The 25767-nt window shown below is 34.8% G+C and overlaps 4 protein-coding genes across 4 annotated transcripts; 1 reads left to right on the top strand and 3 right to left on the bottom strand.

Moving 5' to 3' along the window:
• Nucleotides 1-2929: 2929 nt before the first annotated feature.
• On the bottom strand, nucleotides 2930-4962 carry LOC104817234. Its single transcript, XM_010546332.2, has 2 exons — nucleotides 3658-4962; nucleotides 2930-3313 (listed from the first exon to the last, which is right to left on the bottom strand). The coding sequence occupies exons 1-2, from the start codon at nucleotides 4841-4843 to the stop codon at nucleotides 3279-3281; spliced, it is 1221 nt and encodes a 406-aa protein (XP_010544634.1). The 5' UTR covers nucleotides 4844-4962; the 3' UTR covers nucleotides 2930-3278.
• Nucleotides 4963-9031: 4069 nt separating this feature from the next.
• On the top strand, nucleotides 9032-11550 carry LOC104817233 (probable pectinesterase/pectinesterase inhibitor 17). The gene is made up of 2 exons (XM_010546331.1): nucleotides 9032-9929; nucleotides 10704-11550. The coding sequence occupies exons 1-2, from the start codon at nucleotides 9077-9079 to the stop codon at nucleotides 11390-11392; spliced, it is 1542 nt and encodes a 513-aa protein (XP_010544633.1). The 5' UTR covers nucleotides 9032-9076; the 3' UTR covers nucleotides 11393-11550.
• Nucleotides 11551-20520: 8970 nt separating this feature from the next.
• On the bottom strand, nucleotides 20521-22929 carry LOC104817231 (cysteine-rich repeat secretory protein 15). Its single transcript, XM_010546330.1, has 3 exons — nucleotides 21939-22929; nucleotides 20791-20898; nucleotides 20521-20663 (listed from the first exon to the last, which is right to left on the bottom strand). Exons 1-3 carry the CDS (start codon nucleotides 22714-22716, stop codon nucleotides 20659-20661), a joined length of 891 nt encoding a protein of 296 aa, XP_010544632.1. The 5' UTR covers nucleotides 22717-22929; the 3' UTR covers nucleotides 20521-20658.
• Nucleotides 22930-24737: 1808 nt separating this feature from the next.
• LOC104817230 (auxin-responsive protein SAUR36) lies at nucleotides 24738-25767 on the bottom strand. Its single transcript, XM_010546329.1, has one exon. The coding sequence runs from the start codon at nucleotides 25454-25456 to the stop codon at nucleotides 24941-24943; it is 516 nt and encodes a 171-aa protein (XP_010544631.1). The 5' UTR covers nucleotides 25457-25767; the 3' UTR covers nucleotides 24738-24940.

Below are 25767 nucleotides of genomic sequence, written 5' to 3'. Positions count from 1 at the left end.
CCGTTCGGCTCTATGGTCCAAACGATATTTTGGACAGTAAACTCCGATTCTGCGTAATAGCTCGCAAAGTGCGCAAGCAAATAAATCTGCCGAAACGGACCAGTTCAAGAACAATATCAGAATTTATGATGAAGTGGTTTTAGCAGAGAAAATGTCGATGCTCTGTTTCTGGAGAGAAGAATAGAAAGCCAGAAGAATGAATTTGAATTTTCTGTATATTCCCTAAAGAATAGTCTGTACATCCTTTTATATACAAAGAGGAAAAAGAAACTGTGTAACAGAAAGGAGAGAGAGTGAGAAAGATGCGAGAGAGAATGCAAAACCGAAAAACAAACTTTCAAAATTAATTTAATTCCCTCGCATTCCAGCTCGGATATAGAACTGTAATACCCCCTCCTCAAGACGGAGACGGAAGGAACAGACTTGAAAGATTCATCCGAGAGAGTAGGTTCGCAAATAAGGCAGGCTGCAAAGCCTTAGTGAAAATATCAGCAAGCTGGTTTTCAGCAGAAACGTGCATCAACAGGAGGAAACCAGCCTTGAGTTTGTCGCGAACGAGATGACAATCAATCTCGATATGCTTAGTCCGTTCGTGAAAAACAGGGTTCGTCGCAATGTGTATCGCAGATTGATTATCGCAAAATAGTTTGGCAGGCCCTGTCACGGAGATATGAAAATCCTGGAGAAGATTATGCAATCAGACCAACTCACAGGTGGCATTGGCCAAGGAACGGTACTCCGCCTCTGTACTGCTGCGAGAAACGGTTGTCTGTTTCTTGGCTTTCCACGAGATCAAGGAGTCACCAAGAAACACACAGAAACCCGAAGTAGAACGACGAGAATCCAGACAAGAAGCCCAGTCGGCGTCAGCAAAAGCATTGAGGCACAAGGAGGACTCGACAGAATAAAAAACGCCTTGCCCAGGATTGTTTTTCAGATATCGAACAACACGTTGTGCAGCTGTGAGATGAACCGAGGTAGGTTTGGACAGAAACTGACTGAGCTTATGAACAGCATAAGCAATGTCCGGTCTAGTGATAGTCAAGTACAGCAAACGACCGATGAGACGTCTGTACCCAGTGATGTCGGACAGGGGCTCGCCTGAATCCTTTGACAAGCGGATTCCTGGATCAAGAGGAGCAAACACAGGTTTGCAAGCTAAAAAACCAGAATCAGCAATTAAATCAAGGCAGTATTTACGCTGATTAATTGAGATCCCAATTTTGGAGCGAGCTATTTCCAATCCCAAGAAGTATTTAAGCTCCCCAAGGTCCTTGATATTGAACCTCTGCCTCAGCAGCAATTTCAGGTTCTGAAGAGCGGAATCATCATTGCTCGCAATAACAATATCGTCCACATAAACCAAAAGCGCAACAAAAGAGCTGCCAGACTTCTTAACAAACAGAGTATGATCAGAAGGAGATTGAACAAACCCAGCAGCAAGCAATACATTGGCGAATGTAAAGTACCATTGCCGAGATGCTTGTCGTAGCCCGTACAAAGACTTTTGCAGTCAACAAACTGGATTGGAAGGTAATGTATCTCCTGTCCGTGGCGTAAAACCAGGAGGCAATGTCATGTAAATTTCCTCGTCAAGCTCACCGTGAAGAAAAGCATTGGTGACGTCCATTTGAGTTAAGGTCCAATGTTGTGTAGCTGCCAAAGCAAGAAGTAATTTCACGGTAACGAGCTTAGCCACAGGAGAAAAAGTATCCAAAAAATCAACCCCCTCCTGCTGCGTATATCCCTTAGCAACCAAACGTGCCTTGAATCTGTCAACCGAACCATCAGAATTCCGCTTTATTTTGTAAACCCACTTACAGCCAACCGCCTTTTTCCCGGGAGGAAGAGAGACCACCGACCAAGTGCCATTTCCGTCAAGAGCTGCGAGTTCAGTGTTCATGGCCTCCCTCCATTCAACAGAAGAGACAACTTCTTTAAAAGACTTGGGTTCCGAAGTGATAGCGGTGTTAAGAATGAAGGCTCGGTAATGAGGAGAAAGACGATGATAGGATAAAACAGAAGATAAAGGATATAAAGGAGAAGAAGACGAGGGCATAAGATAGCAGTGATAATCTTTAAGGTAAGAGGGAGGATTAGTTTTTCGATGAGGGCGAGAGATAGGAGCAATAGAATCTGTAGAAGGTTCAGCAAAATCTGTAGGGGAAAGCAAAGAAGAACCCGAAACAGGGGAAGGCAAAGAAGAAGTAGAAGGCGGAAAACAAGAGGAAGGGACAGGAGCTAAAGACGAGGATGAAATATCTCGAGCAGGTATGGGTAAAGGTAAAATAGATTCTGAGAAAATAGATGAAGAAAAAGAAGTGGTATCACTGCCAAGAGCAAAGGGAAAAATATCCTCATGAAAAATAACGTGTCGGGATATAAAAATGGAATTGGTATCCAAGTCAAGAAGTTTATACCCTTTGTATCCTGGAGGATAACCCAAGAACACAGTCGCTCGAGCCCGAGAAGAAAACTTATGCCTGGCTGTGGAAGAAGTGGAAGCATATGCCAAGCAACCGAAAGCCCGCAATCGGTGGTACTCAGGAACGAAGCCTTGCAGCACCTCAAAGGGAGATTTTCCTGACAAAACAGGGGAAGGAGTCCTGTTAATCAAAAATACAGCCGTGCGAACACATTCGGACCAGAAAGACAGAGGCAACTGCGCTTGAAAAAGCAGAGCTCTGGCAACATTGAGCAAATGTTGATGCTTCCTTTCGACAACATAATTTTGCTCGGTAGTTTGAACACACGAGAAGTAGTGAACAATTCCTTTGGATCTGAAGTAATCAGAGAATTTCAACTCATTCGCATTATCAGAACGGACAGCTTTAACAACTTTGCCAAACTGCGTCTCAACCATGGTCACAAACTCAGGGATAAGCCGAAGAACATCACTCTTAGATTTCAACATATAGATCCAAGTTACCCTAGAATGATCATCAACAATGGTCAAGAAATAACTGAAACCATCATAGGAAATAGTCGAGAAAGGACCCCAAATATCAATATGGATAAGATCAAAAGAACAAGGAGAAAGTCGATTATGGGAAACAAAAGGTAAACGGCGTTGTTTAGCCAAATGGCAAACCCGACAGTGGGTAACGTCCGAAAAATTCTTAATAGAAAGAATAGAAGAAAAAGATTTGAGTTTCTGAAATGAAGGATGCCCAAGCCTGTTGTGCCAAAGTGCGGAATCAGCATGAAAAGCTTGAACCGGAAAGGAAGAGGACGAGTGTGGAGTGTCGGACTCGAGAAAGTAGAGGCTGTGCATAAGCTTAGCCTTCCCAATCGTCGAGCCCTGAGTAGGCTCCTGAATGAGACAAACATCAGAAGAAAAAAAGACAAGAAGATTAGAATGATGAATTAAGGCACTAACACTCACGATATTGAAAGAAAAACTGGGAATGTAAAAGACATTGTGTAGAACCAGATGATCATTAAGGAAAACAGAACCAATATGATGAACCAGCAAGTGATGTCCATTAGGCAAAGTCACAGATCGAGGAGAGATCTGAGTAAAATCATGAAAAAGACTTTTGTCGTAGCAGACATGAGCAGAGGCTCCAGAGTCAATGATCCATGAAGAGCAAACAGAACCAGAAATCCCACCAGATATAGAGGAGCAGATAAGCGATGAAACAACAAGAGATGTACCAGATGATGCAGAGACATCCAGGGCTCCTGATTCAGTAATCGAGGGACCATACGTCTTGAGCTGCGAGCTGATTTTAGAACACAATTCCTGTAGCTGAGCAATGGAAAAGCTACCCAACTCGGGAACAACAGGAGAAGGTTTAATACTATTCTCTGTGACCAAATTAGCATAAGGTCCAGGCATCGGAGAAACAATACGACTGAAACTCTTAGAGGCAGAAGAAGACTTAGCCTGCGAAGAAGGCTTGTAACCCGGGGGATAACCGTGAAGTTTATAACACTTCTGAACGGTGTGCCCGTATAATCCACAGTGAGTGCATAGGGGATGTTGTCGAGGTTTGAAAGAATTACCAGAAACGGCAGCCACCTTCGCATCAGGAGGAGAAACAGAAGACTGAAAAACAACCGCCTCCGATGGAATGGAAGATTTCACCAATCGTTGTTGTTCTTGTTGGATTACGAGATTATAAACACGCTGAATATCAGGCATAGGATCCATCATGGTAATCTGATTCCTCACACTTTCATACTCATTATTCAAGCCATAAAGGAAATCGATAACAAAATCACTCTCAAACTCATCAATCCAACGTTTATCAACTTGACAAGTGCATTTCCCACAAGTACAGCGATGATTAATGCGGACGGTCTTCAGTTCTTCCCAAATTGTTGAAAGAGCAGTATAATATTTGGCAATATCGAGAGTACCTTGTCGCAGACTACGAAGGCGTTGTCGGACCCGATACTTACGAGGAGCATTCGATTGTTGAAATCGATGAGCAAGATCTAACCACATCTCACGAGCAGTGGGATAAAACATCAAATTCTGAGAGATGTCTTCATCCACAGAATTGATGAGCCAGGACCCAACAATGGCGTTGTTGCGATTCCAAAATCGGAGAGTAGGATCATCATCGGCAGGGCGGGGTAACGATCCATCAATGAAACAGAGCTTGTTTCGTCCTTCGAGAGCCATGGAAACAGCTCGAAACCAGGAGCTGTAATCACCGGCACCGGTGAGGCGCTTTGTGACAAGCTGAATACCAGCATGATCGCCAGAACTCAGGAAATAAGGATTGTCAAAGCAATCAAAGGAGGACACGGCCGGAGCAGAGGCCGGAGAAGTAGAGGACACCGGAGGAGAAGAATCTTCAGCCGAGAATAACGGGATTGTGGGAGTTGTCATAACGCCGAGAAAAAATAGCAAAAACACTCAAAAAAGAGAAGAAAAGGAAAACGGGATCTTAGCACAGAGGCTCTGATACCATTTTAGCAGAGAAAGTGTCGATGCTCTGTTTCTGGAGAGAAGAATAGAAAGCCAGAAGAATGAATTTGAATTTTCTGTATATTCCCCAAAGAATAGTCTGTACATCCTTTTATATACAAAGAGGAAAAAGAAACTGTGTAACAGAAAGGAGAGAGAGTGAGAAAGATGCGAGAGAGAATGCAAAACCGTAAAACAAACTTTCAAAATTAATTTAATTCCCTCGCATTCCAGCTCAGATATAGAACTCTAATAAGTGGGCTTATCATTTTTTCAATTGAAGTGGAGACTTTCTCCCGTCCATTGATTATTTATCTTTTCATGTTCACAAAATTTATTTAGATTAAAAGTGTATAAAGGATAAGAACTAAGAAGCAGTCCTGTAAATATAAAAAATAAAATATATATAATGCAAAATTTGATAAGATAATAACTAAATACACGAAATCTTTCAATTTAATACAAAAAAGAGATCCGATACGGAAAGAAACGTTGGCTTGTCTTAGTCATGGGAACAGGGAAAAAAAGTTTGTCAACATGGAGCTACTTTCTATCCCTTTTTATAGTACATCTTATGCTCTCTTTTTTTCCCTTTTTTAGCGTGTTTTATATATCATCATATAAAACACACACACACACACATATATATATATATATAAACAAATATACAGAAAAAAAAAACCAAAATATATGTTTCTTCTATGCCCAATATATTTTATTCATATTCGTTTGAATCCCATTTTATAATTTTTAATTTGAAGTACAAATTAAGTTTGCTAGCTTTGATATTGTGAGCCAGAAAAACAGATTATTAATTCAATTTCATAAACTTACGTAAACTCTAAATTTCTTCGTAAACGTTGGTCCTCATCTCCACTATTTTGTCTTTGAACATCGATATTCCGACAAGCAGACATATTGTTTAGAGGTCATATCAGTTCGTTGCAAAAAAAAAAAATAATAATAATAATAATAATAATAAAAAGCTGAAAAAGAAAAAGAAAAGGAAAAAGAGACGAAGAGGCTATCGGTGGATCTACCGGGATTGAGACCGTCCACGGTTTCTGATTTTCAAGCGTTACGAAGTCCGTCCACGTACGGTCACGGTAACGTGTTTTGAATGATGATCCAATCCCCCGTTTGTCTAAATCATTCGCCTGAATTTTTTATTCGTCGGTTTGAAAAATAATATTCCCCGATTGCGAACCTAAAAATTATATAAAATATCTACGTTTGTTTCTAAAAATGATAGACCGGACATATGATTAGGATGGATCCACCGGAATATCAAATATTTTTACTAAAATTAATTATATAAAAAAATCCTTATTATAGCTGTTGCGAAACCAATTTGGATTATGATTGTAACCACCATTGAATTTGATCCGACGTGGATTTAATTTAAAGACCATGCATGTGGAAGATTAAACTGATAGTCTTTCCATTAATCCATACTTTCGTTGTCTTTATTTCCAATAGCGACTCGTATCATTTTCTACTGTTTTCATCCCTCCCTCCCACGCGAATTAACAAGCGAATATCGTTTTCGAGTAAATAGTATGGATCACGAGAGTTATTTAAACCATCAATCATTCGTCAATTTGTTGGACCTCCGTCACTTTCGAATTCTATGATTTATTTATCATTGAAATAATTCGTTTACAATATTCTAATAATATGGTTATAGATTACAACTATATAACAGGCAAGTGGACGGCTTAATTAAGCTGTATCAATAATTAAATGTGAGGAATGAAAACGTAAGAAGGATAACAAACGGATAATTTGTTGGCTAGAGGCTGAAAACGAAATTAACATTATTTAATCAGCAAAAGGATAAACACAAAAGCATCACATACGAACAATTAATTTCAACCCTTGATAGAATCGTTTTATCTTTTAAATTTAAGATATTAGAGTGTATAAGAATAGGGGTGAATAAAAATATGATTTTCTTTCTTTAAATTAAATTAATCAAAGTTTTAACTAAATTCTGAATTTATTATGGGAATAAAAACAAATTAAAATATAAATAATTATCAGTTTAGAAAATGAATGCTTCTTCTGATGAAAACTCAAATTCGAACCAAGAACGCGAATTGAATCCAAAGCGAGCCAAATAGAAAAAAATTCTGAATTCAAAAATAAAATAAAATAAGCAAAAAACCTTAATTCAGACGAAAACCTTAAATATCTATGTAAAGCCCTGACATGTCGTTGCTAATGACACCGTCATTGATGATTATTGTTCGTACAAAAGTCTTTTTGTGGTTCATCAACCTATTCATTTGTCATAAGAAAATCGTATTGGTTGACAATCATTGCAGAAACAAAAAAAAAAACTATCTATTAAATATTTCTGAAAAATTGTTAATAATCGGATCCAATAATTTGCATGCAGAAAGATTATGCCCGCGACCACATATCCTTGTGAGCCTTCTATGCATATTAAGGTCGGTCCAAATGTGGCGGCCGGTTAATATATTTTTTTGTAATAAAAAACTATCATTTATTTATGTATCATTGCAGGTTTCTATTGACAGCACATACACAGATACAAGTTACAACATGCAAATTCAAAAACTCATCGCCGTTTTGTCAGATAGAGGCGTATATATTGTATTTATATATATATATATGGTATTAAAAAAAATAGATGCGACTCTAATTATTCTTCACCTACTTAATGATTATAACTTAGATGGATAAGATTAATTAAGATATCACCATGGCATGAATCTTATTCAAATACACCGTTGAATATTTCATTTGTTATCGATTCCAAGTCGTCATACGTCATTCCACCTCGTCAACAGTGAAAAATCTCGTATAACCATAGAATGAAATGTCCTGACTTTGACGATATAAAGAGTTTGACTTTTTTATTCCATTCTTCGAAGTGAAATCACTTATCATCAAAACCGTAATTCATCTAAATTTGTATAATATATGCTTCCTCGATAGTTTTATTTTCAACGTATTGGTGCCATGCCTAGCCCAGTGAATTATGGACATTCAACGATGGCGCTGATGTTTAAATTAATATATAGACTATTAGTAGTGTGTATATATATGTATATATATGCAATTTGTGTAGAAAAAAACTAATGATAAATAATAAAAAAAATTAAATGGTTTTCTCCTAACACGTAAGGTACTCGAGGTTGTCATGTCTGAGGCACGACTTTAATTTTAAATTAAATCAATCAAAATGAAATCATTGTAAACGCGTCGGACAATAATGATATATATCTCTCTCTTACAAATTATATTATGCAGTCATTAATTACAAGCCTAAGATCCTTGCATATAACGAGCTTAGACATTTAATTAGAATGCATATGGATCATGTTACAATTTATACGAGTTACAGGAACAAATAATACAATTTGCATATGTAAATGCATATATTAGCTGACGTGTCCATATATATACGCGTGCGTGTTTATATTTTTGCTTAATAAAAAAAATTATAGCCCCGAAAGACACATAATTAATTGTCGTAGATTCGGACCAAACATAAACAAGATCTATAGCCGGAGATTCTTTCTCCAGTTTTCGCAAGTCATTACTTAATTTGGGCCAACAATCTCTAGCACACAAAATTTATAAGCATATAAGCTAACAAGTAACAACCTTGTTATTATGTATTTGAAATATAAATTTACTTGTTACAAAAAAATAATATTTTAATCAGTACAAAGAAAAACCACTCGTTAATTGTATGAACATTTATTTTTCTTTTGTTTTAACCTTTTGTAGGAAATAAATTTATTTGGTTTAATTTTCTGTGATAATTAATAAATGTATACGTACCACACGGCGGACATTGACCGTTTGAATTTCAACGTAAATGTTAACTATAGAGAATAAATGACGGCGGCATGATGTCTTTAACAATCAAGGGGTAGGTACATATTATTCTCCAACTAGTATAAAATTTAAAATTGACTACTCTAATAATTAATTAAATTAATTAATTACGAGCAAATTACGCACCTCCTATATTCCCCGGTGTGTTAAACCCGTTGGTGGGAAACGACCCCACGTCGGTCTCCTCATGCACCTATATAAACAGGTTGATCCAAGACATGATGAAACCCACACAAACGCATTTAAATATTTCTCATTATTTTCAAATCCTTTTAGCCAAAAATGGCTCTTCGAGCTTACGTTACCATATTCTTCTTTTGTATTTTCCTTGGACCGACCGTGTTCGGGTACGACCAAAAAGACGTGAAATCGTGGTGCAGCAAAACTCCGAACCCGAAACCATGCGAGTATTTCCTGACCCACAACCCGAACCATCGACCCATCAAATCCGAATCCGAGTTCCTAAAAATCTCCATGAAGCTGGCTCTGGACCGAGCTTTGCTGGCCAAGAGCCATGCATTCACGTTGGGACCAAAGTGCCGAGACTCGCGTGAAAAGGCTGCATGGGAAGATTGTCTTAAGCTCTACGATTACACGGTCTCCAAACTCAACGAAACCGTCGACCCTTACGTGAAATGTTCCAAAGTCGACGCACAGACATGGCTCAGTTCCGCCCTGACCAATCTCGAGACATGTCGGACCGGTTTTATCGAACTCGGAGTGCCGGATTTTCTCTTACCCCTGATGTCTAACAATGTTTCCAAGCTTATAAGCAACACGCTCGCCATTAACAAAGTGCCCTTTAACTACACACCGTCACAAGAAAACGGGTTTCCCGAGTGGGTCCGACCCGGCGACCGGAAGCTTCTGCAGAGCTCGACGCCTCAAGCCAACGTCGTGGTGGCGAAAGACGGGTCGGGTAATTTCAGGACGATAAAAGAAGCGGTCAACGCTGCTTCGAGGCGGTCCGGAAGCGGTAGGTTCGTGATATACGTGAAACAAGGCGTGTATAACGAGAACATAGAGATAAGGGCGAAGAATATCATGTTGAGAGGTGATGGAATTGGGAAGACGATCATCACCGGAAGCAAAAGTGTTGGAGGTGGATCTACCACGTTCAATTCCGCCACTGTTGGTACGTATATTTTATGGTTACACAAAAAGATAATCTCAGCTTATTATATATAATATAATCTATTTGCGTTGATTAGATAAGGTTACATCACTTAATAGTGTTTAATTAGACGCACCATTTATCTTGATTTTTAACCTACCTTACCTATTATAAACGTTATTTAATTTCCATGAAATTAAATTTAAAAAAAAAAAACAAAGGAATAGTGCTACATGTACACGCCCTCGTGTTTTACCGATTCAAAGTTCAAGGCCTCGTGTCTATACGTACCGTAGACAGCAAATTGACACCGACTAATGTTATATATTAAGGTCAAATGTTTCACAAAATTGAAGAGCTCTAAGCTTAGTATTCCACCAAGCACACGAAAATTTTTTCATCCACTAAAATTTATTTCCGTGCAATTTTGGGGACTTTACTCTATGTTTGTATAATATATAGTATTGATTCTGTCAGCCGAATGGACCGCCAGCCTCTCTCTGTTGGCCCACGTAGAATTTATATTAAATTTGGAAATGTCAAATAAAAGACCTGCGCACGCAACGTTGGTAGTCGTTTATCGGGTCATAGCATCAGAATTGTATACACAGTTTCACGAAATATAGTCGTGATTAATTATGCTATCGCACATTTAATATAATACTAACTAATAATGATTTTAGACAAATCGACCGACGAAACATAATCTTGTAACATTATTGTCCTAAGTGTAGTCGTCATTGACATTTGATTTATTCTTACTTGTGTGTTTTTTTTTTCTTTCTGAAATCTCAGCTGTGGTCGGAGACGGGTTCATAGCGCGTGGAATCACGTTCCGTAACACCGCGGGTCCAAACAACGGTCAAGCCGTGGCTCTAAGATCCGGGTCGGATCTGTCCGTATTTTATCAATGCAGCTTCGAAGGTTACCAAGACACGCTCTACGTCCACTCCAACCGTCAGTTTTATCGCGAGTGCAATATTTACGGAACGGTAGATTTTATATTCGGAAACGCGGCCGCGGTCTTCCAGAACTGCAACATTTTCGCACGCCGTCCGCAAAACAAGACCAACACCGTCACGGCCCAGGGAAGATCCGACCCGAACCAGAACACAGGGATCGTCATCCATAATTCCCGGATCACGGCCGGGTCGGATCTCCGACCCGTTTTGGGATCCGTCAAGACGTATCTGGGCCGGCCGTGGAGGCAGTACTCGAGGACCGTGGTCATGAAAACGTTTCTTGATGGCTTGATCGATCCACGTGGATGGCTTGAGTGGAATGGGAATTTCGCGTTGAGGACGTTGTTCTACGCTGAGTATCAGAATACGGGTCCGAGTTCTTCGACCGGGGGACGGGTCACGTGGCCCGGATTCCGGGTCTTGAGGACCGCATCGGAGGCGTCAAGGTTCACTGTCGGAAATTTCATTGCCGGAAACTCATGGATTCCGGCCACGAATGTGCCTTTCACCTCTGGTCTCTGATTGATTAGATACCGTGGAATCTGTATGTCTACGCAATTAGTTTGGGGAATAAATAAAAGGCCGAATCTAGTGATTGTTTGTAGTAATTGTATTTTTATTTTCAAAAAGATTGTTATATTTGTATACATTGGGTTAATAAATGATTAATTTCTCTGATAGTGTTTTATATATATATATGAAGGGAGCGAAATGGGCCTTGATGAGCCGGTCCAAAAGATTTGTTTGGGCCTATGAAAATGAATATTGATCCAAAGGGACAAAGTTCGAAAACATCTTAAATGGAACGTGTCCCCCGATTTGTAATAAACAAATGAAATATAATATGTTTCAAGAATTTATTTGATTAATTATTTATCATTGGTGCGGAGGAAAGTGGGAGATGTGAATCGATAATGATTTTTTGCGACAAACAAATCGATAATATATAAAATTAATTAAACATACACTCCCCAACTTTATCTACCTACAAATATATAAAATTCCAAAAAAAAAAAATCGGATGGAGAAAAGGGAGATTATCATAATATTGCAGATTATAATAGAAAAATAGTTAGTAATTAATAATGGTTTAGTGAAGAGCAGACATACGCATGGATTTCCTTCAAAGTAGTAGGAGAATATCAACAACTCTAAACCCAATTAATACTCCAACAGCGATTCAAATTTCATCCTTCTCGTCAAACACCAAAAAATATTAAAGAAATTTTCATAAATGTGCCAAAATAGAGATCGTTAAATAGTATTTTTTTTTTCCATTTTGAAAACTATAACCTTTAATTACGAATACTCTAAAATATATCTAAGTTTATTGTATAATATTGACAATATGCTAATTCTTTTTCAAAAATTGTATATTTTTCTCTTATATTTTAAAATTTTCAGAAAACTAAACGATACGAGAATTTACAAAACTTTATTTTTGGTAGAGTTCTAAAGACCGGACAACTGTACATTTTTCGTACAATTTCTAAACACTTCATACATGTTTCAAGATATATATTTATTAATTAAAAATATATAGTTAATCTCTTCGTACAATTTTGTAACATTTTTCGTACAATTTTGTTATTGTGAAGTGCTGGTATTGGAGTTTAACATATAATACTAATTAAGTTGTCAAAATCATTATGTGTTTAGTATATATATATTGCAGTGAGACTATATATATGGTTTACAACATTGACATTTTGGTAAACCTTTTAAACTAACCATTTTAACAAAAATTAAATGGACAACTATTGGTATACTAACATATGCAATTATAAAAATAATTAAAATATATAATATTTGATCCTATATTATAAATATGGAATGTATAAGGGTTTGATTACACAAATAAAAAAATGTTTCTCCTTCATTACATTTTATTTTTTTGTCTTCAATGGAAGACATTAATCACACCAATGATGTTCATACCCATGCTATTAAATATTGTAATTATTAGTATAGGGGTAACAAGTTTGCATAGTGTTAATTTCTTTTAAATGTTTATGGTAAACTAATTATTATTTTTCCATCAACAATGTAATTGTGCTATCAATTAGGAGATAAAATTAATAAAATAGCTCAACAATTATAAAGGAGACTAGGATAATACAAACTTGCGCATGTCATGATGCTCGTTTTATATAAAATTTACACAATTATAAATATAAATGTATCCTTGGATTATACATACACAAATGAAAAATATGGCTCATGTGATAATCTTAGCTATGATTGTGTTCTTCAACCATATGCATGGCCAACACTCCACACGTGAATTTAACGAGTAAGTTATCACCGCACCCACTCCACGACCAAGCACAAGTCTCTAAGATAAAATTTATAAAAAAAAAATTTGAACAATGTTTAGACTTTTCGTACCGTTTATAAACATTTCAAATATTTCATAAATATGAAAATATTAACATATAATAATTTATTTAAAATAACAATTTTATTTATACGACATATATCTCACAATCAACGATAAAAAATTATCTACATAGATTATTTTTAAAGAAAAAATATCAAAACAAAATATCTAAAGTCATTCTATACATACATGCACTATTAATTTGAGATTGAATGAATATAATAACAAATGGTTGACAACATTTAGATTTCGTTAATAGTATCACATTCAATAAAATTTACAAAACAAATTTCGAACAATCTGTACACTTTTTGTACAATTTCTAGACACTTCAAACATTTTATACATATTTTAAGATATATTTATTAATTAAAAATATATGGTTAACCTCTTTAATTTTGTTATTATGGAGTGTAGCTATTGTATTTTAACATATAATATTAAATAAGTTATCACAATCATTATGTGTCTAGTAATATATATAAAAATCTCGGCGTACAAACCACCTCCAAAATAATACTTTGTATCGGCATGTTTATCTATATTACTATACACATAATAATTGTGATAACTTAATTAATAGTATATGTTAAAATACAATAGCGGCATTCCATAATAACAAAATTAAAGAGATTAACCATATATTTTTAATTAATAAATATATTTTAAAATATGTATAAAATGTTTGAAGTGTTTAGAAATTGCACAAAAAGTGTACCGATTGTTCGAAATTTGATTTGTAAATTTTATTGAGTGTGATACTATTAACGAAATCTAAATTTTGTCAACCATTTGTTATTATACTCATTCAATCTCAAATTAATGGTGCATGTATGTATAGAATGACTTTAAATATCTGGTTTTATTTTAAAATTATTTTTTCTTAATTAATTAATTTATCAATATTAAAATTTAATCACAACATTTTCCAAACGACCCAAAACCAACATTCCACCCACAAAACACAAATATCCGAGAGGTGGAATGCCCTCCACTCCACCAACCACCACTTTCACTGGATCACGTCCACCAACCAGCACTTTCACGTGAGGTCCACCAGCTGACACACTAACCGGAGGCCCTCCAGCTGACACATTCACCGGAGGAATGCCCACTTTAGGGACCCCCATCCCAGGAAGCATCAATCCATATGCATCCAACGACACGTCCAAAATTATATATATCGTATTTTTGTTTCTTATATGTATTATTCTCATTTTACTTTATATGATATATTATGTTATCTCTAAATTAATGAGAACCAATTAATGTATTTATATTTCTCTTGTTATTATCAATGATAAAGCTTTTATTGTTAATTATGAATAAAAGTTTATTTTAATGTCTTGTTAGTATTTCTGTCATTTTTTTACTATCACTTGTATTAAAAAAAATATTGTTATCGTTAATAATAACATTATATTAAACATCCCTTACAACTTTTAACTCTATTATATATTCCTTCATCATTATATTAATTTTTCATTCCGTACCTCTTTTCATATTTAAGCATATTTCTCTAAATTTACAGAGAAATTAAAAAAAAACCGATATAAATAGAAATTAGTAAAATAGCTCAACAATTATAAAGGAGACCAGGATAATACAAACTTGCGTGTGTCGCGATGCTCGTTTTATATAAAATTTACACAATTATAAATATGAGTGTATCATTGGATTACATACACAAATGAAAAATATGGCTAGCTCATGTGATGATCTTAGCTATGATTGTGTTCTCTTCAACCATATGCATGGCCAACACTCCACACGTGGATTTAAAGAGTAAGTTACTAACTTTGTTTTTTTTATTTTTATTTGTTACGTTATTTTTTCATAAGAAATTATTTAATTAATATTTCAATACTTTGATTTAATCATAGGTTTGCCAAACAACCCAAAGTCACCGCACCTACTCCACCGACCAAGTGTAAGTCTCCAAGAGGGGAATACATACTCTCGGGAGTCCCATCCCAGGGCATATCAATCCTTATGCATCAAATGATCACATATTGTCAAAAATAATATATATGATATCTTGTGTTTCTTTTGTTTCTTGTTCTTATATTATACTCTATCATCTCTAAAATAACGAGAACAAATTAATGTATTTTTATTTCTCTTGTTAGGGTATATCCACCTTTATGTTGTTTTAGTTTTTATAAGATTTCGTTAAAAAATTCAAACTCGATAAAATTTATAAAACAATTTTTGAACAATGTCAAACATTTCATAAATATTGAAAATATTAACGTATAATAATTTTATTTATACGAAATATATCTCACAATCATCGGTAATAATTATCTAAATGGATTATTTTAAAAAAACACAATATCAAAACCAGTTATCTAAAGTCATTCTATACATATATGCACCGTTAATTTGAGATTGAATGAGTACAATAACAAATGGTTGACAACATTTAGATTTCATTAATACTATCACACTTAATAAAATTTACAATACAAATTTTGAACAATCTGTACATTTTTCGTACAATTTTTAAACACTTCAAACATTTTATACATGTTTTAAGATATATATTTATTAATTAAAGTTATATGATTAATCTCTTGAATTTTGTTATTATGGAGTGCTACTATTGTATTTTAAAATATAATACTAATTAAGTTGTCAAAATCATTATGTGTTTAGTATATATATATTGCAGTGAGACTATATATATGGTTTACAACATTGACATTTTGGTAAACCTTTTAAACTAACCATTTTAACAAAAATTAAATGGGCAACTATTTGTACACTAACATATGCAATTATAAAAATAATTAAAATATATAATATTTGATCCTATATTATAAATATGAAATGTATCAAGGGTTTGATTACACAAATAAAAAATGTTTCTCCTTCATTACATTATTCCAAAATTGTACGAAAACTGTACAAACTATTCAAAAATTGTTTTATAAATTTTATTGAGTGTGATTCTTTTAACGAAATCGTAGAAAATATATGTGTACGTTCTCGAATTCATGCTTTGATATTCTTCGCTAATCCATTGTTAATTACTCATTAAATTTCTTAATCAGTATTTAATTGTAATAAACATGTCTCTAATAGTTTAGTTTAAATCCATAAAACGCATACGCATATGGAATAAACCCATTTAATAGAAACCTAAATATTAAATCCAAAACCATTTTATTATTGGGTTGGATTGAACATTTGATAACTCTACACTAAAATAATATAGTCCTAAAATAATACTCTGTGTTGGCATGTTTATATATATTACTAGACACATAATGATTGTGATAACTTAATTAATATTATATGTTAAAATACAATAGCAGCACTCTATAATAACAAAATTAAAGAGATTAACCATATATTATTATAAATATATCTTAAAATATATATAAAATGTTTGAAGTGTTTTGAAACTGTACAAAAAGTGTACAGATTGTTCGAAATTTGTTTTGTAAATTCTATTGAGTGTGATACTATTAACGAAATCTAAATATTGTCAACCATTTGTTATTGTACTCATTCAATCTCAAATTAATGGTGCATGTATGTATAGAATGACTTTAAATATCTGGTTTTATTTTACGATTATTTTTTATTAATTAATTAATTTATCAATATTTAAATATAATCATAGTAACTTCAAACCGACCCAAAATCAACGTTCCACCAACCAAACACAAATATCCGAGAGGTGGAATGCCCCCCACTCCACCAACCACCACTTTCACTGGATCACCACGTCCACCAAGGAGCACCTTCACGGGAGGTCCACCGGCTGACACACTCACCGGAGGTCTTCCAGCTGACGCATTCACAGGAGGAATGCCCACTCTAGGGACCCCATCCCAGGAAGCATCATCAATCCATATACCTCCAATGACACATCCAAAATTATATATATAGTATTTTTGTTTCTTATGTGTATTGTTCTCATTTTACTTTACATGATATATTCTGTTATATCTAAATTAATGAGAACCAATTAATGTATTTATATTTCTCTTGTTATTATCAATGATAAAGCTTATGAATAAAAGTTTATTTTAATATCTTGTTAGTATTTCTGTCATTTTTTTTACTATCACTTGTATTAAAAAAAATGTTGTTATCGTTAATAATAACATTATATTAAATATCCCTTACAACTTGTTAACTCTAAAGCACATTTCAAAAAAAAAAAAAAAAAAAAAAAAACCTTGTTAACTCTATTATACATTCTTCCATCATTATATTAATTTGTCATTCCGTAGCTCTTTTCATATTTAAGCATATTTCTCTAAATTTACAGAGAAATTTTTTAAAAAAATGATATAAATAGACATTCTTTATCATGCCCAAAAAAAAAAGACATTCTTTATCAAATACCGTTCCTCCTGGTTGATGGATGGGCCTCTGATATAATGGCGCATATGGGCCTGCGCGATGGGCTTCAAGGCCCATGGGCTTTAGTACTAGAAATCTGATCATATCGTCCAGCTACTTTTATATAAAGATAATAGTTGTCCTTGCATCAATTCACCAAAATTTAGAAAATGGCCAAATAAACCCAAATCACAAATGTCGTGCTCAATGACTTGGTAGTTCCACGCAAGGTCCAGGAGAATGGGCTGAAGAAAGCCCATTTAACTATCCACGCTAAGCCCAATGATAATGGACGGCCCAGATTCAACTCCGAGGAATCCTATAAAAAGGAAACGATAATATATACATATATAATCCAACCCAAAGTTCAAAACACTGTCTTTTAGCTGAAATAGTTTGAGAATGACGTAAACCATCGTTTTATTATTATTATTATTATTATTATTATTATTATTATTATTATTATTATTATTATTATTATTATTATTATTATTATTATTATTATTATTATATATATAATACTAAATTTGTTTTCTTTATGTGTTTCTCTTTGACGATGGAGTACATATGGTTGGAAAAAAACTGAGATCTGGAGGAATATTTTGTTTGCATCTTTTTATTTATTTACACAACGTATTTTTTATATGACTCACTCATGCTTTTTTTCCAAAAAAAAAAGATAATTAAAAATTTTATGTACAATTGCCTCAATTTCCTAAACTAAGACATCATTTAAATGGTTCTACCAGGAAAAACAAATCATTTAAAAGGAATCTAAAGTAAAGAATGATTAAATACTATTAAAGTACATAGTATTGAATTTTTTTAATTATAAATATAGAGTCCCCGTAGCAAAGATTTCATTAGTTACGATAATATTGCTAAGCATTTATAATATATTATGATAAAGATTTATTATGATACATGTGATTTGCTTTAATATCTCCATTACAAAATTCGAAGCAATGTTAGGACTCTCAAGGACCAATAATCTTTTTTTGTTTCGGTAAGGATTTGTGTTCAGACCCATACAGATGGAGTTAGTTTTACGGACAATGAGAGCCCAGGTGGGGATATTCGTGAGCTGCACTGCGCCGCTTATGTAGGCCCAATAATCCACGTCACAAAATACTTATTAAAATTTTTAATGAGTAATTAATAATGGAATTACTCCAACGATTCTTAAATTTTGAACAAAATAAGCAGAATTATAGGCAGATGTTATTTCAAAAATTATTTGATTAAATTTATATATAAAAAAACAGCTATTTCTCCAACAATAATAAAATGGTTTTGGAAGTTTAACTTTTAGCAATTATTTTTTATTTATTGTAAATAAAAAAAAACCTTTTTTTTTGGTTGATTTATTACTTGAAATTGAGATGCGTGACCAATATGATTTTATTATTACAAATTTCCGAAAGTAAAAAATAAAATGATTGTTTTCAAATGCTAATAGATTGTTGCATCCACAAATTTACCAACACCAATTGGATATATATTTTATAGAATGAGATTTTGCTCCTCGTACAACGTATTACATAAACGAACAATTATTGGGGTTAGGGTCATGTAACTAAAAACTTTGAGGGCAGTGGTGGACTTACATGAATGGGGTGGAATCACATGTCCGTAAAAAAAATATCGAATTTTTATATAAATTTGATAAAATTACAACTAAAATCATCAGATGCCCCCATAAAATTAAATTTTCACTCTATAAAATTATACGTGTAAATTTATTGGCCCTTTTTTTTATCATTTTTTGTCCCGCATTTTAAAACCGTTGTATATGTTATATAAATTCGTAGATACTCGACCATCCATCAATCTCTCTCCGTATATATATATATATATGTGTGTGTATTCTCGTTGTATTTGTGAATAGAGAGAGCTCGGCTAACTATTGAGCATTGACCCCTTATATATATGTGTATATATATAATAGAATTACATACGCAAAGAAATGAAACGGGCCGACACAGTATTATTATTTTAGGGCTATGTTACTTTAGTGGAGAATTGTCAAATACCCAATCCCACCCAATAATAAAATGGTTTTGGAATTAATATTTGGTTTTCTATTAAATGGGTTTCACGAACCCAATAAATCCTTGCGTTTATGGGTGTACGTTAGGGGTGGTCAATTCGGATTTCGATTTGGGTTCGGATCGGATATATTTGGGTTTGGTTATTTCGGTTATAGAAAAACTATAACCATGCGGTTTTTATATAAATTTCGGTTCGGTTCGGTTCTGTTATTTTCTGGTTCGGGTTCGGTTCAATTTTGATAAAAAGTTCAATTTTTCAAAGAAATTATCGGTTATTCTCTCGATTTTTTGATTATTTTTTATTCTGTTCGGTTCGGTTTCGGTTTCGGTTTTTCGAGTTTAAGAAAATCATAACCGTTCGGTTTTAATATCGGGTTCGGTTCGGGTACGGTTATGTCTTATTCGGTTCGGTTCGGTTCAGCTCGGTTATTCAGTTAATAACCGAAATGGCCACCCTTAGTTTACATCACAATGAGAAATTAGAAAAATGAAATTATTAGAGTCCTAATTATTACGATTGTATTTTGTTTAAGAAATTTAACGAGTAATTAGTAAAGGATTAGTGATTTAGTGAGGAATATGAAAGAATGGTTTCAAGGACATACGCATGTATTTTCTGTAGAGGGAAAGACGATAACAAGAGTCGCGAACCCAGCTGTTACTCCAACGATGATTAAATTTAGAACAAAATAAACGGAATTATAGGTTGATATTATTTCAATAATCATTTGATTAAATTTTCAGAATCGGTTGAATAAATCATTGTGATTAGTACTATAAATCTGATCATATCGTCCAACTACTTTTATATCAAAATAGTAGTTGTCTTTATATTAATTCAACACCACAAAAAATTATCCTTATGTGATAATATTAATTAATTTATAAAAAAAAATCCATTTCCCAACTTTCTCTTCCTACAAAAATATGAAATTCCATAAAAACTCAATTGGAGAAAAGGAATTAAAGCGAGGAATTTTCGTCGCGTCTTCTTCATCTTAATCTGCACGTCACAGCGGTAAATAAATAAAAAGGAGATGATTAGAGTCGTGCTTATTACAATTAAATAATGATTAGGAAATTTAATGAGCAATTAATGATACGGATTAGTGGGAGGAGGGGGTCCATACGCATGGATTTTCTGCAGAGGGAAAGGAGAATAACAAGAATCGCGAATCCAGCTATTACTCCGACGATGATTGCAATCGATTTCCCTGCGTGGTCGCCGTTCGTGGGATCTTACAAAAAAACGAATGGTAAAAATTATAAATTATAATAATTATTTTTAAAAAATCATTATAACATTAATATGTATATATTTAATTAACATAACGGGAATTACATTTCGTTAGTTTTTATTTTTAAAACAAACCAGATATAAACCAAATAATACGAAATCCACACTTGACCGGACCAAAATCGGGCGAATATTAATTTTTTATTTGAAGATAGATGATTCCATGTTTCAATGAACACGTGGCGGAGCAAATATAAGACCTCTCGTTAAGAAAAGAATTTTAGAATATAGTATTGAGAAAAACAATAGAGGGCTTATAAGGGACATTGGACGCATGGTACAACCGTGGAGAATAAATATGTACAGTCCAAAAAAAAAAAAGTTGGAACAAAAGAAACGGATGTCCACGAAGAAAAGAATATTATATATATGCATGCTACACATAATACATGCATGCCCGTTACTTTATATATTTGTCAATGCATTTTTTGCTCACCTTTACTTGTTATACATAATCATACATTACAAATAATTTAAAAACCTAGTGGCGTATACATACTTTATACTATATATGCCACTATCTGCTGAGCAATTAAAAATTGTTCTCAATAGTATGCGGCGGACAATAAGGCTCAACTTATAGGTGCAAGACTTAACGTTTGTCGTATATTGGTCTAGGTTTTTAAATTATATGGTTACAAGTTTAATTTTATTTCTTTTGCTTGACTGGAAACTTAAATAAAAATGGTTCAAAAAATAGAAACTCAAATAAAAACTCCGAAAACACCTCTGCCGCTTGACACTATACATTACTAAAGCATATGATGACATGATATATTAGTTAAAATTGTACTATTTTGGGGGAAAAACAAGATTTGAAGATGTTTCATAATCAATGCAATCAAGAATTTATATACCATATTTTCTTTGATTATATGGATGAAAATGTAGCTAATGATTGTCTGAATTCATCAAAACCAAACGATAATAAATCTAAACGTTAAATTTAGAAAAATTAAACAAACTTCGAAAGGAACTGACCTGAGGAGAAATCATAGTAACCAGAACCCCAGTAACGGGCATAGCACTGAGCCAAGAAAACCTCGGCCGCAGCGGCAGAGCCGCACAAGTTCTTCAATTTTCCGACAGCATCAGCCAAACAAGTCGTACAGTCGCTCTGCGTCAGGTCACCGACACACTGAGCGAAACCCTCCACCAATCCCGACATGCTCACCTTGAACCCTACGGCCGTCTCGAGATCGGCCAAGACATCGTCCCTCCGTTTGAAGAACTCGTAATCATTGTCCACGCTCTTCGAACTGCACTTCTTGTACCTAAGACTCGTGTCTTGTTTCCCGAGAAAGTCGACGTTTTCGTAGCGCAGGTAGCAGCCCGCGAGCTGTAGGGATGCGCCGTAGGAGTACGGACAGAGAAGGGTGATCTGGTCGACGCCGTTCTGGACGCATTTCGAGCAGTCGGCGGTTTTTAGATCGCCGCGGCATTGGTAGAGGCCGAATACGGCGGTGGGGTCACCGGAGGATGAGCCGTTTCCGACGGCGAAGCTGTTGAAAGAAGCCTCGGAGGAGGCGGTGACGACGGCGGAGAGGAGGGAGTCGCGATTGGATTCAAAGGGCGAGTTTGTAGTGTATTTCTCTTGTGAACAACCGCCGTATATGAAGCTGTGGGTATCTGACGAAGAAGAGGACGAAGAAGACGATGAATTGATGAAGAACAAGAGGAAGAAGAAGAAGATGGACAAGTGAAGGGTTTTGAATTTGACTCCGGTGGCTCTGTTTCTTTGTTGATTGTGGCTTCTCATTGTTTTGTTTTTTCTTTCTCGTGGGTTTTTTTGTTTGTGTTTTTTGGTTTTTGGGTTGAAATTTTTTTTTTTTGGCTATGATTAGATTACAAGTGTTAGGTTTCAAAATTCAAAGGCTGATGTAAAAGTGGAACACTATACAATACATATAACCTTATTCCACTGAGGACGAGATTACGATTATAGCATAAGATTCGACATCTAGAATTTGAAATTGGCTGGATGGGGATAAGACTGTGAAATTTATTATATGTATATATATATATATATATATGAAGATTTGGGTATTTTCTTGATTTTTTTTTAATTATTTTACGTGGGTCGCCGTGGAGGAAGTTGGTCCCATGGTGTTATGCTTTTGTGCTTAGTACATGTTCTCTAGAGATTCCACATTGTAGTGGAGAATTATGAGATGAGGATTGAGGACACTTTGCTTTAATTTATGTCCACCACCTTTTATTATTCCCCCCTCTTATCCCAAAAGCCAATAACTATGGCGATATATTGATTACAATATTGTTGCATTTAGGTTACTCAATTTACATAAATCTTCCGCTCCCTTACAAGTTGTTATAATACTATCAGAAATCTGATCATGTAAATATATAACCATGTGAAATCTTTTTTCATCCCTTAAAGTCGATTTCTTTTGAAAAAAGATCAACCAACACATCATTATGATTCAGATAAAGGTATTATGGGCTGATATTATTTTAAACAAATTATTTGATTAAATTCCCAAAACGGGTCAGCTAAATGATCGTGGCCCAATAACCCAAATCATGGCATCCATTTAATTTATAGCTTATTGGGCTTATTATGGGCCCATCGATAGCCCACATCCGATATCTTTGTCGTATTTATACGACACATTACTGTTGGAATTACATTTTAAATTAATGCTAATTTTAATTAATTTTTTGATAAATAATTTTAATTTTAATTAATTGTTATGCAAACTAATTTTAAATAGTTAGACATACGCTGCTTAACCATATATGCATATATATATCGTTTCTTGAGATTTGGTTACAAGAGGACTAAGCAAGTAATATATTTAATTTATTCAGTTTTAAAAAACGATAATTAATAATTTCAGAACCATAATTTATATGAATCAAATTTAATGGTTTTACTACAAATTTCATGGCTTAATTTGCAATTTTAATTTTTAGATACTCGGTTTTAAGTGTGATTTTGACAATCATAAACTTGTGATTGTACCACGTCGAGTTGTTATGTATTTGTATAAATCAAGCGACTTATTGCAACGTCCACATTAATCTCATTCCAACGGAGAGATGCGTATCGAAATTGGACCAACCTAATTCCCTGTATTATTTCAAAGCCTACTTATCAACTTGGCTTTTATGAATATTCAAACATTTCATTACTTGAAATTGAGATGCATGACCAATATATGATTTTATTATTACAAACTTCCGAAAGTAAAAAAATAAAAATGATTGTTTCCAAAAGCTTGTTGCATCCCACAAATTTACCAATGCCAAATGGATATATGATTAATAAAATATGATTTTGCTTATCGTATTACATAAATGAACAATTGGGGTCATGTAACCAAAATCCTTGAGGGTATCATTTTCTGTCCCACCTTTTAAAATTGTAGTATAGGTTATACGATGCGTAGATTCTCCACCATCCATCAATCTCTCTCTCTCTCCCCATATATATGTATGTATGTATGTACGTACGTACGTATGTATGTATGTATGTATGTATGTATTCATTAGACTCGTTGAATTTGTGAATAGAGAACATGCTAAAACGAGATAATCTGAGATTGAAGCGTTCGTCGCCATTAATGTCCCTTTCCTTTCCCTTCCGTCTCTATCTCTCTGTATATATATATATATATATGTATATACTGCGTGGGGTTTAACTTTTTACTTGGATTTATCATTCCTTTCAAAATTACGAGAGACCATGTCGTCCCCATGCAAAATCACAATCATCATCACCATCACCATCACCACCACTACAAACGTCGAAACCATGTATCAATGGGAGAAAATCATCTCTACACTATTTATTTACATTACCGTCTTAATCGCTGCAACATTCACAATCACGTTTTATACCTAACCGAAGGATTAAAAAAAAAAAACCAAAGTAACGACCAAAAAACAAAAAGAAAAAAAGGGATCGTAGAAAATATTCTACGCATACTCTAATCGCATTTTCATCATCATCATCATCATCATCAATGGTGGATGTTGCGGCGGCTCCAGGACAGCATCCGAGAACCCGACCCGGATGCGATCCGGGTCTTGACCCGCTCGAAGTCCGAATACGGACAAGGGATCGTGATTCCGCCTTGGTGGCAGAATCCGTACTCTGCCTCCGCCTCTCTAAGAAGCTCACCGAACAGAGGATGGTTGAAGTAAACGACGGGCACCAAAACTCTGTGAAAGTCGCCGTCTTTTTGACCGACGTAGACCGCCATGTGACCCTTGGGAACCGGGTCGGGGTTTGTCCTAATCGGATCCTGACCCATGGGTATGTATCCGGATCCTATCCTCCTTGACCCGATCAATCTGGCTATGTCCCTGAGACGGCGTCCCCAGCTTATGAGCTTGGCGATGGGCCTCGGCTTAGAATGGGGTCGGGTCGGACATAACCGGTTGTACCCGGATAGGCGGATCCGGGTCTTTCGGAGTATCGATCTGGAGATCCGGAGAAACCGTCTTCTGATTCTGAAGCCTCTGAACTTCCTCATAGTTGCTGGGTTATTTCCGCACTACAGGGAACAAAATCTGATGAACATGCTGGTTTGGGGAATCTTGTCACAGGACAGAGACAGAGATGAGTAACCCTCGAACATGTTCAGCGTTTGTCAATGAAAGGGGAAATTCATTTCAGACAAGAAGCGAAACACACGAGAGCTTCTTCGCTGTATTTCCCCCTTATGTTCAGAGGTCAGAAAGACGATAAACTTTCAGAAGATCAACGGTGGAGATTTCCCGGGAAATCAGCGAGAGAAATCAACGGTGAAGATTTGAAAAATAAAATAAAAGAGAGATGCTTTGA

The sequence above is a fragment of the Tarenaya hassleriana genome, unplaced genomic scaffold (assembly GCF_000463585.1).
Source record: "Tarenaya hassleriana unplaced genomic scaffold, ASM46358v1 Cleome27, whole genome shotgun sequence".
Classification (NCBI taxonomy): Eukaryota; Viridiplantae; Streptophyta; class Magnoliopsida; order Brassicales; family Cleomaceae; genus Tarenaya; species Tarenaya hassleriana.
This window is presented reverse-complemented; position numbering and strand designations above follow the sequence as displayed.